The 12,247-nt window shown below is 51.0% G+C and overlaps 3 protein-coding genes across 3 annotated transcripts; 2 read left to right on the top strand and 1 right to left on the bottom strand.

The window, feature by feature from the left end:
• Positions 1-620: 620 nt before the first annotated feature.
• AKAW2_21110S (M28 family metallopeptidase) lies at positions 621-3,340 on the bottom strand (the record flags this gene model as incomplete). Its single annotated transcript, XM_041685898.1, has 2 exons — positions 621-809; positions 863-3,340. 2 exons carry the CDS (start codon positions 3,338-3,340, stop codon positions 621-623), a joined length of 2,667 nt encoding a protein of 888 aa, XP_041539936.1.
• A 3,435-nt stretch (positions 3,341-6,775) lies between these two features.
• erg13 (hydroxymethylglutaryl-CoA synthase) lies at positions 6,776-8,379 on the top strand (the record flags this gene model as incomplete). The annotated part of the gene is made up of 4 exons (XM_041685897.1): positions 6,776-6,835; positions 6,916-7,018; positions 7,094-8,175; positions 8,242-8,379. 4 exons carry the CDS (start codon positions 6,776-6,778, stop codon positions 8,377-8,379), a joined length of 1,383 nt encoding a protein of 460 aa, XP_041539935.1.
• Positions 8,380-10,167: 1,788 nt separating this feature from the next.
• AKAW2_21108A (uncharacterized protein) lies at positions 10,168-12,120 on the top strand (the record flags this gene model as incomplete). The annotated part of the gene is made up of 1 exon (XM_041685896.1): positions 10,168-12,120. The coding sequence occupies one exon, from the start codon at positions 10,168-10,170 to the stop codon at positions 12,118-12,120; it is 1,953 nt and encodes a 650-aa protein (XP_041539934.1).
• Between the last annotated feature and the right edge of the window lie 127 nt (positions 12,121-12,247).

Here is a 12,247-nt window from a genome sequence, read left to right as displayed (position 1 = left end):
GTGGGTTGAAATCCTTGATATCAAGGCGCGGAATTGATGGATAGTTATCAGGTATGATGAAAAAGTGAGAGAAAAAAAGAAACTTGACATTGACTGAGTAGTAGTGGTAGTAAATTGATATACTCCGAATGCACCATGATTCACAGCAAGGTGCAAAAAGCAGGCACCGAGGCAAAGACAAACACCCAAATGTAGATACATAGATGAAAGATAGAAGAGACAGACAGTAGAAGAATATGCGTAAGAGGCCCGGATCGGTAGGGGTGGGCGTCAAGGTGACTAGATACAAGAAGATATATGATCCGATTGGCATGTCATGACACACACACAAATGCTTGAAGATAAGGCTTGGGAGAAAAGAAGAAGAGGGCTCGTCAATTCCCGTCTATCAGGGGACAACACGGATGCCAATGAAGGGAATCTTTTGCGCAAAAGTAGATACACAAGAGTCAGGAGATGTGGAGGTATACTGTGCAGGGTCGGGAGATGGTGTGTATAGCGGGCGTTGAGTTTATGACGATATCGGGTCGTCGTTTGGCGGTAGAAAGACAAAGAGGTAGATCGGGGCACAAGATTGTATAGGAGAAAGTGATGGGGTTGTCCGCCTGGCAGTGGAATGATCAGTTCTTATGGACGAGATGATCGCTCGCGTCGCTGATGATATTGGAGACCCGGTCAATCCACTCCTGAGTTAGCGTCCAATTGCCAGAATCAATGCTGTCTCGAATGGCAGGGAAGAGAGTAGGGTCATAGCCGGACCAGAGTTCAGGGCCGAAAATGACATGCTTGAATTGTGTGCGGTTGGGAACCTATTCATATGTGGTTAGTCTTTGTTCCAGATGGAAAGAGTTGAATCACTTACGCCGCCGTCTGGCCTGTCGTCGAGAAGATGGGTTTCGAAATGAGCCAGCCGCGTATTATGTGCCAGACGCTGTACAGCAACCACGTTGTTCTCAAACCCCCCAGCTCCCCAAACAGCATCATGCCAGACCCGAGCCCACTCCTGAAAGTGAGACGCATCGTCCTTGAACTTTGCCGCCGCCTCATACAAGGGCTTGAATGTCACAGAGGTGTCCCGAGCGGCGTTCTGAGTGTTATCGGTAGTTGGGACATTCCTTGACTTGGCATAAATTTCCAGGCCAGTAATATAGCCACCAAGGTGTGCAGCATATGCCTCCAAGTCGAAAGGCAGAATGGGGCTGTCTGCAAGTTGCAGAAGTAACAAACCCCAAAACTGTCCTAAAATCTTGTGATATTGAAATCCGGGGTCACCGAATTTGGTCATCCAGTCCCAGTTCTCATAGCAGCTATGGTAGGGGAAAGGTTCGCCGATAAATCCAAAATCGACGCTAGAAGTTCCAGCGATGTCCTGAAAAGCGACGTAGTCGCTTCCAGCACCAAGAGGTCCGAGTCTTTTCTTCTTCTTCTCCCAAAGATCTTTGAGCGTTTCATTGCTGTCAGGATCCGATATGCGACCGAGGATCTGCATAATGACGCTCTCGAAAAGCGGACTTCCTGCGGCGTCAAATTCTTTGCCGCTTACACCCACATCGACGTTGATGTAGGCATATGCGTTTTCACGAAGCGCTTGCAACTCCTTTTCAACATGTTCAGTCGAGCCAACGAGGTTGTACTCTTCAGCGTCCCAGCTGATAAACTCGATGGTGCGTAGTGGGCGCCAGCCAAAAGTCAGCAGTTCCCCGAAGACTCGAGCCAGCTCAAGGAACACAGCCGTGCCACTGCCCGGATCTGCGCTTCCCAAGCACCACGAGTCTCGGTGGTTACCAACAATAATCTTTTTCTCCGGCTGCTCCAACCCGATAATCCTTCCAACGACGTTGTAGATGGGCTGTCTTTCTACCTCATCTTGGATGTTCATAAGATTGACGGTGGGCGACGATGCGTCCCCAGTCCACCACTGATTCACGTCCGGGACACCGCCAACCCACTTGGCCGGCACCTTCGAACCGTGGCCCTTGAGCACCTGCAAGAGCCTTTGGGCATCGCGCCAGGCGAGAGGAATGCTAGGAATAGCCGTCAACCCCTTGCTATCCTCCGGCTTGAGTCTCACTTTCTCATCCGGTGTGGACGCGAAACCTGGCGAGAGTACATCACCGACCACCCATGACATCAAACTAACAGCGCCTCTTTGTGTCCCGTCTGCTGGCATATAGCGTCCATCTGGAAAGGCCGGACCCTGGACAAAGCCATCCTCCGCGGGATCGGAATATATTATACAACCAGCTGCACCAGCCAATTCTGCAGCTTTGACCTTCAGGGCCCGATCGCTCTCTGACCCACCATAACGGACCAGCGCTATGGAGCCGTCCAAGGCAACTCCTTGATCTTTGAGATATTGAAAATCTTCTCGGGAGCCGTAGTTTGCGTAGACGAGGTGACCAGTGACGTTGCCCGACTTCGAGTGGCCATGGAATACCAAGGTCTGTTCGTTATCCTCTTCCAAAGTAGCCTCCCAGGCAAGGTCGGGAGGATCGATGATCGCCACCCTCCGACCGTCTTGCTGGGGATAATTCAAATATACCTGGAATTCTTCCATCTCGACCTCGTCGAAGTTGGCCTTGTTGAACTCCGATGCCACCCATTCCGCCAGAACGAAACTGCCTTCCGTACCTGCGATATGAGGGTATGCGGTCAGCTTCTTCAGGTTTTCTGCAATGCTCGTCTCATTAATATGACCCTGAACGAAGTTCTCCACGGACGCGGCGCTGTAGGATTGACCCATGATAAAACGGTTGTTCATGCTGAATAGGTCCGAAATGAAGAAGATGTACACGATGGTGACGACTAGAAGCAATCCAAAGACACGCAGCAAGATCATGCATCCATTGTGTTTGAAGCCCGACCGAGCATCGTCTAGGTAGACGGTAAACCTGAGATTTGGCAAGCTTGGCAAATAACGGCGAAACGGCAGATTGAACGAGGATAATGTACGAGTCAAGTCGTTGAATCGCTTCGAGAACCGCGACCGTAGGCGAGATCGCTGAGATGATGTTTGCTGACCAGCGTCCTCCACGTCCATCTGGGCCAGCTCCCGCTGTAACTCCTCCAACGAGCCCCTATCCGATCCAGATCCGGACTCAAGGTCATCGAGGCTATTCCGAGCGGACTCGACGGTGGGAGGGTGATATCCATGAGGTCTAGTCTCTCCGCGGGCACCCGTTTGGGGACCGCGCTGGAGCAAGCCTTGTCTTTCGGTATTGTCGCTCACTTCTTCGGAAGAATCGAGGTGCGATCGGGAAGAGCCCGGGCGAGCGCCGATGGCCTCTTCGTAGGATGGGATTGGAAGGGCTTCATATTCGAATTTATTGTCGTTGCCCATGGCGGGTGATATGGGGCTCCCGAGAGCCGTGCGAGTTGGGTAGTATCACAGATACCGGGCTAAGCGGGATCATGATCTGGATGAGAAAGGAGTGACAGCCAATGCAGCCATGCTCCCGATCGGAGGGGCGGGAACGAACGACAAAGGAGGTGAATGTATAAATAAAGAGTGTGTACTTTATAAAATATATTAGGAGGAGGGGGGTTAAAGAAGAAAAGGGGAGGGGGTGGGAGGTGGTGTTCCTGATGATGGAGGTAGGACGAGGATGGGTCAGTAGCAGTCGATCGCAGTGTCAGATCTCGAGTAGGTAGCAGCAGTAGTGAGAACTCACTTCAAGTTCCCCGGACCGCCCGTCACTTTTGGGGGGGAACATTGAGGCTACGCGTGGCGCAGTCGAGGGGGGGAGTTTGCTGGTCGGGGCCACGGCTCGGCATCCGTAGGCAGAAGGGTTCTGGAACAGATTTCTCCCGACCGATCGATATGTAATCAATCATCCTTGAGGGCTCTCTGTATCCGCCATTGCTAGTCAACTTGAATTGTTTGCAACTGGTAATGATGAGGATGAGGCAGAGTGGTATTGTTTGAATAGAGTAGAAGGAGGGAAGAACAATTTACAAGTACATACCAGTAATAGCAGTAGAAACTGGAGACAAACAGTAACGCTGGCCATGCATCCCGTTACTCAGTACCGAGATACGCTGCCAATCTCATTGAAAGCACTATATCAAAGAGTAAAAGGAGTAAGTCGTATGGTATATCATATATCCATGTCATAGTAGTGCTCCGTAGTACTACTTGGTAGTTTGTGTGAAGACGAAGAGAAAGATCATGGAGGAGTAACTAAGTAACTACTGCTGTCAAAGTAGCCGAGCAAGCGGACAATGGCTTATCATATATATTTTTCTGTCTTCTACTACTCCGTACTAGTAGTGAGTACCATCATCATGCTGGTTCGACCTGCTAATACTACTACTAACAATAATGCCCGAGTGCTACCATGTACACTCAGAGTACATTGGTACTAGTGTGCTCACGTAGTCCATAAGGACCAACTCGAACATGCATCACATATCCATTATTATCATCGTATGGTTGGACAATTCATATCCTCAAATAAATGCTGCAAGGCTTTTGACCATACAGATGCCTACTTATTACTCCTCTACTTAATCGAACAGCCGGCATCATTGCTTGACCTGATCCCTTGCTTTCCACTCCGGTTCACAGCATCTGCAGCACACGCAACCCAGACGTTGGTAACGCTTCAAACGGATACACAATTTTTTTTTTCTCGCACATCCCACTTCAACGATGGAGATCCGACAAAAGACCACGCAACTACAGCCCCAAGAATGTCAATCGGCGCTACTTTTGAATCCGAAAGAAAGAAAAAGGATCCGATCCAATTGAATAATGGTGGATCTCCCCTGCCATTGGCACCTACCAGGTAGCCCACTTTGTACTTATCTACTTTTAGTGAAATCTGCATGACAATGTGGGATTTTCGTCAACGACTAATGAGCGTTCCCCTCGGCCCATTTCGCGCCAGAGGGGACGGCCAAAGATCGGGTATACTCTTCTTCAATGGCGGGTTTGTTCTCGACTCTTTCCGACATCTGAACCCACTGGGACCCTACTTGTGCCTGTAAGTCTCGGTAAGATGGAGGCTCGTTTACAGAAAGGGCACCGAAAGCTCCACAAGATAAGATTGATTAATCCCTCAACTTGTTTCACTGTTCCACTCCACGGTCAGGCTATACCGGGTAGATGTGCTCGGAGCTGGATTTGGTTGGGATGGGATCGATTTCAGAGAGGTTCCTTTTTGATTGCTTGCTTGCGTTGTCCCATTTGTGTGGTATCTGGCGTATGCAGGCGTCGAAGAACGGGACTTTTAGTTGACATACTTACGCTTTAGAACGTAGACGTCACTGCAAAGCATACCATAGGCCTCAGCTGACAAACTCTTGTCTGCCCATTACTATGTTCTCGGTCCATCCGAGTAAGTAAGTAATGGGGCTATGCTAGGAGGGAAAAGCGTGGTAAGAGGGAGAAGATGGAGGGGCATGCGACACTGAAACCCTACGGGTTGGGCAAGACCATTGGACAAGCCTATCCTGTGTGGTCAATCAGATATGCCGTCTGATCAGAAACAATCCGTAGAAAGATACTCCGCGTCTAGACGGAGTTTTCCTCGTAAGCAGGTTTGTCGTCATGGGCAATCAATGGCCGGGACGCAGGGGAGAGACAAAGGATACCAGGGAACGCATCCCATTGCCGTGTTAAAGTGCTTGGCATCCTGGGGACAGAAGTGCAACATTGCGGGTTTACATCATGTGTCTGCAGTTAAGCTGCATGGTTGTAAGTAGGGTAATAATATTGCAGCAGCAAGCTCCTAAAGTACGGTGGTGTGGATATTAAATCCTCCCGTTCATATCGGCCAGTGTGGGAGAAACATGGGCCGACGTTGATTGAGGGCGGATGTATAGTTAGGGTGAGGGCCATTATCACAGAACATGGCGGCAAGAGTCGGTGAAAAGGAAAACGCAAAATAGAATCATCCACCCGGAGCAAGATGAGCTGTCGGTAAGACCACTTGGAGCTAGGTTGTGCAATGATGCGTTGGGTGCGAGAGCTGTGGTTGGAGGCAGCCGTATCCTGTTCCCCCGTTTTCGGGACATAGGATGAAGAGTACGGCGTATACCAGATCCTGGACACCATCAGATTTTCTCCCTCTCAACAATTGTGGAAATTAGGAGGTGGATCGTTTTGAGTTGGAGTCCTGTTCGGTGAAACTCCCCATCCACAAATTTCGACCCCTTTTCCTGTCCCGGTCATCGGGGGAAATGGTGTATATCGTGGGAAAAGTTGTTGATATGATGCGCCGTGACTTGGATAACCCCAAAACCATCTATACTATAGATCTGAGGCGGCGTAACTGCCAGAACACCGCCGGGACAACCTCAGGCACCCCAGGGCAGGCCAGGGCGCCGACCAACCACAGCCCGCAGTCCAAGCCAGATGGACCCACCAGGCCACGCACTAGAAGCACACTAGCTGATCCGTAAGTATTGTCTGGCTGCATAGGAACGGGGGTCGACCCAGTTCATTGCTTTTTTTTTTTTCTTTTGCCCCCGGCCGATGGCCAGTGACCACCTGGGAAACCGTTCGCCCGCTGGCCTCGGGGGCTCCCTCTAGTATATCGTGAGCTTCACTACTTATACTCTGCTCTTTCACCTTCTCTCAGCTCCTTTTCTCTCCCTCTCTCTCTTCCAACAAACTTTCTTCCTCTTACCTTTAATCATCTTTTATTCTTTCCCCCTTCTCCTCCCCCTACATCATACTCTCCGCAATAGCTCTCTTCGAGTGTTTTGTGTCTTAAACTCTACTGTCCCGCTTTCCACTTAATACTTACCCCTCCTCCTTTACACATTCACCATGGCTGCCCGTCCTCAGAACATTGGTATCAAGGCCATTGAGGTCTACTTCCCTCGTCAGGTTCGTGTCTCTTGCCACTTCATTCGATTCTGTTCCTGTCTGTTCTGAGCTGTGTTCTAATATGTCCCTGTGTTTTCTAGTGTGTCGATCAGAGCGAGCTTGAGAAGTTCGATGGCGTGAGCGAAGGCAAATACACCATTGGTCTTGGTCAGACCAAGATGAGCTTCTGTGATGACCGTGAAGGTATGCATTAGACAATGACAGACATTGTCCGCATGTCATGATCGCGTGGCAATGCTAACGTGCACTTCCCGGCAGACATCTACTCCATTGCCCTGACCACCTTCTCCTCCCTTCTCCGCAAGTACAACATCGACCCCAACTCCATTGGCCGTCTGGAGGTCGGTACCGAGACCTTGCTGGACAAGTCCAAGTCCGTCAAGTCCGTCCTGATGCAGCTTTTGGCTCCTCACGGAAACACCAACGTTGAGGGTGTTGACAACGTCAATGCTTGCTACGGTGGCACCAACGCTGTTTTCAACAGCATCAACTGGCTCGAGTCCTCTGCTTGGGATGGCAGAGATGCCGTCGTCGTCTGCGGTGATATTGCCCTGTACGCTGAGGGTGCTGCTCGCCCTACCGGTGGTGCTGGCTGTGTCGCCATGCTGATCGGTCCCGACGCCCCTATTGTGTTCGAGCCTGGTCTCCGTGCCTCCTACGTCACCCACGCCTACGACTTCTTCAAGCCCGACCTGACCAGCGAGTACCCCGTCGTGGACGGTCACTTCTCCCTCAGATGCTACACCGAGGCTGTCGACGCCTGCTACAAGGCCTACAATGCTCGTGAGAAGACCCTGAAGGAGAAGGTCCAGAACGGTACCAACGGCACCGCCCAGGACGACTCCAAGACTGCTTTGGACCGTTTCGACTACCTCTGCTACCACGCCCCCACCTGCAAGCTGGTGCAGAAGTCCTTCGCTCGTATGCTGTACAACGACTACCTCACCAACCCCACTCACCCTGCTTTCGCCGAAGTGGCCCCTGAGCTCCGTGATCTGGACTACGCCACTTCTCTCACTGACAAGAACGTGGAGAAGACCTTTATGGGTCTGACCAAGAAGCGCTTCGCTGAGCGTGTCAAGCCCGCTCTTGAGGTTGCCACTCTTTGCGGTAACATGTACACTGCCACTGTTTGGGCTGGTCTGGCTAGCTTGATCTCCCACGTTCCCTTCGATGCTAGCGAGTCCAAGCGCATCGGTCTCTTCTCCTACGGCAGTGGTCTTGCCAGCTCCCTGCTTAGCGTGAAGATTGTCGGCGACGTGTCCAACCTGGTGGAGAAGCTTGATCTCAAGAACCGTCTGAGCAACCGCAACGTTCTCCCTCCCCAGTCCTACGTTGATGTAAGTATCCCAACGACCTCATCTTGACCTGCACCTCGAAGTCCAGTTGCTAACGTTTGGTTACAGATGTGTGCCCTCCGTGAGCACGCTCACCTCAAGAAGAACTTCAAGCCTTCCGGCAGCACCGAGACTCTCTACCCTGGTACCTACTACCTGACTGAGGTGGACGATATGTTCCGCCGCAAGTACGACGTTAAGGCATGAATTATGACGAGCATATGATGGACTTGCTTTCGACCTTGCTTCTTTGGACATGACCGGTTACTTAGACGGTTTTACTAGATTCCCTTCAGCATGCGCATTGTTAATTTGTGGTTCGCCTTAATAGAGCTCGGGGGCAGCGAAATGCTCCTACCAATTTCCGGGTCTGTTTATTCTCCTTTATATTGGTTCTTAATGTTTCATACGTTGTTCATGTATCCTCCCAGTGAGGAGACCTTCTCTTGTCCAGACAGGAGCTGGAATGCAATTATATAAGACGATGACCAATAATTCCAGACTCATCAGGAGTCATTCAAGGACAATGATTATAATGTGGCTGATTAAGATGTACAAATGCCTGTAGTCTTTCTCTATTTTTCTTAATCGGCTTGTTGGTTGCTTACTGTAGCATACCTTGTCATGTGACATGGGTGCAGAGAGTGGCGCGTTCTTCCAGCACCTTCACCCTGTTGCAAGTTGCACTGATTAACCCAAGCGCCTAGGAGACATAAAGACAAATAGGCATCTTGCTAGATTCACGAACTTCATGATGAGCGTGAAACCAGGCGTGACCAAGAATAGCAGCAGTTCAAGCTACAAGGTCGCTCTATTGTTTTATTTCCCGCCGACTCTCCTTTTACAGTGTCTGTCTGTCTCCGTCTGACCCATCTACAACCAGACCTCGTCACACAATAAGCACTCAAGTTCATCAAAAATGACTGTGATTGGTCCAGTTGGAGAAAGCTCAAGCACACTGCAGGCTGTCGACAGGGAAGAGCCACTGAGGCGTCCTGACGCCGTCCGGGGTCTTAGCCGGCGCCTACTGTGACGACCTGCAAGACCTCTGATTTATCGACACATACAGGCGGGGATATTCTTAGAACCTCTTGGGCTTGAGAGTATCGTATCAGTTGATTAGTATTCGACTTCATTCTGCAAGCTTCGACTGCAATAGCCAATGCCCGTTGAGTGGGCTGCGGCTCCCCCAGGCCCTGGTATCAAACCTCGGCGGCTAACTCTACAACGGCACACCCTCAAGCACTACACGCCGTGGAAATGTACCAGTCACTTGCGTTTTATTTTTTTGACGTCAAACACCTGCTTGCCGCCGACTAATAGATGCCCCAGGCGTGACGCCTTTGCGGGAACTCATCGATCCTAGTTACATTACCCAGAATAGACGAAACACTCAATGTTACCCAATATAGATCCTATGCAGATTCCGAACGAACCATCGTCGGAATAGACTACCGACAGCCTGGTTCAGATCTGAAGAAGCGAAGAAGATGTCAAATATAGAAACTTTTTGACGCGCGACTGTCGATGAAACGCTTTCGCTTGCCCTAGGATCGTTTGCTCTGCACATCATCCAAGCAGATATCGACATCCCTGTGTCGATGGCCCTACCATCTCCATCATGATTACCTAGTATGGTTAGCGACTGGCTGTCGCAATGGAGCCAGATCTGTTTCATGCCCCTGCAGGCAGTTCGATTGATTCTGTATCTTTTTTTGGATCAAGGGACTCATAGGTTCCAGATTGAAGAACATTTAATAACCAACGGTTCTCCAGTCTGGTTATGCCTCAGTTCAGTCAAGTCGTTCACCAAGACAAAGCGAACTCGACAACGTTGTCTCTTCTTTTGCCTAGTGCATCTCTTTCTTCTCTATTCATTTGACCTTAGCTTCTTACGCGAGCATTTCCTGTTTGATACCTCTTGGGAAGCTGGACTTTCCCGCAATCTTGTTTGATCTATATCGTCTCAGACCTGCAGTGACTTTATATAGCAAGATGTCTGTGGAGTACTCGTATTATCGTCCCTCAACCCCTCCTGCATTGCATCTGCAAGAATATAGTGGAACGGGGCATAGCCGCAACGCTTCTGATTCTTCTGTTTACTCCAACAACTCGTCGCCCTGGTCCGTCATCACGTCGGCTACCAGCCCTGTAGTTGACTCACCCCCGCAACACCACCATGGGCCTACTCTTCTTCCGAAGATCAGACCTCAAGACATTGTGATTGAACCTCCACCCGCCAGTGGATCCCAACGTCAACGGCGGGTGCTGTCAAACACACGCAATCCTCCTGGTTCTTTACCGCTTGCTTCCAACCGCCGGTCAAGCCATCGGGTTGCTGTTGAGACCTCAGGGTGCATTCCTATGGCATCCCCGGCCGTGGCGTCGCCGAAGTATACCACTCGCAATGGCTCGTCATTATCATCTCCTGTGAGCGTCACACCGGCGCAGAAGTGCAAGGCGACGAGCGCGCACACTCGATCAGTCTCTGCCTCCAACGTTGAGGATCCAAAGACAAGTCGATGCGGATATCCAGCATATCGACAGGTCATCAGATACGCCTCTCAACCTCAGAGTTCCCCTACCACACCGGCTACGCCCGCCACACCCAGTATTATAGTGTATCCGCCTTATGCGCCTCACTCGCCAGCCGAGCCATACTATCCCAAAGTGTACCCTCCGGTGCAGGTGCCACTCATGCTTCCCGGCTCACCATATGGGTACGTGCGAGCGTCGAGTGCACAATGCTCTCCCATTGGCATCGTTCACCAGACCGAGAGGACGAACTCTCAGTCAACCACCTTGCTCTCGTACCTTACCACTCCGACACAAGCAATCAACCTCGTGCGCAACGTGAACGTGATTCCGACACGAGGCTTGCACGATTACTTTTGGTGGGACATTCGGAACTTGCGCAGTTGGACTTCGTTTTCTCTATCCACGTTCAACTCTATCAGTGGACTTCCAAAACTTCTCAAAACCGCAATCCCTTCGCATCTTACGCCCCTCAATATCCTTCCGAGCTCTTATTTGTCCCCAGATTGCGAGTCAGCTCTAGTCAACGTCATCCGAGACATATATGCACCTCGTATCAATGCTGCCTTGGCAGTCTCGCAAGGCCCGGATCACTTGTCCCTCTACGCTGTTCCTATTCCGCGAGGGTCACCTAACAAGAACTATGGCGGGCCACATTTTCTCGCTAACTATGCGTCTGACACCGAACGAACCGCCTCAGGCCTTGCCAGAGGACGACTCGTTGGTATCGTCAAGACCTTCGACCGCTGGAACACGGGAATGCGCAACGAAGCGCCTCACCGCAGGGTGGAGTATCTGAACGGTCTAGCACACCTGCAGCGATGCATGCGCGAGCACTCTTGCCGCTACGGCTTCATTCTCACCGAAATCGAGCTCGTGTGTGTACGGGCAGGTTGTGACGAGGGCGACGATGTGCCCTACTTTGGTTTCCTGGAGCTGTCTGCGCCAATTCCAACTAAGCTCGCGATCAACCAACGTGGGCACAGCTCGGAGCCATATACCATTGATTATGGCTATCCGCATTCGCCCACTCCATCCAGCGACAGTTCTTTGGCGAGCCAGTCGCCCATACTGGATAGCTATACAATTTCGGATTCCGATGAGCTGGACGTGCCAATGACCGCCAGTCTAGCTTTGTACTTTTTACTGATGCTTTCAAAATCGGTTCCCTTGCCGTCACAACCGTCTGCCCATCTCAACGTGGGAGGCCCAGGTGCCCTGACCCGGCAGCGCATCCTACCAGAAAAGAAAGACAAATGGATCCCGGAGCCCCAGATTGGGGAGCGTCGTGATGCGAAGCGAGTGCGAGGCTGGGTGTGGCCCCAGGATGCCTGGCATCGTCGAGAAGGTGGAGGAGCTCCTCGTTCCCGAGCAATGACGACGGAACCCAGACCCAAAAAGTGGCACAAATAATATACGTTGATCTTAGCGGAGACAGGTTTCTCACTGCTGCTACTAATTATGTTTGTTGTTATATAGCTTTTGTCTTATAGTAATGTAATGTCTTTCCATATGCCAACCGAGGACGCTTTCACAGTAT

This window comes from Aspergillus luchuensis, chromosome 2 (assembly GCF_016861625.1).
Source record: "Aspergillus luchuensis IFO 4308 DNA, chromosome 2, nearly complete sequence".
Lineage (NCBI taxonomy): Eukaryota > Fungi > Ascomycota > Eurotiomycetes > Eurotiales > Aspergillaceae > Aspergillus > Aspergillus luchuensis.
This window is presented reverse-complemented; position numbering and strand designations above follow the sequence as displayed.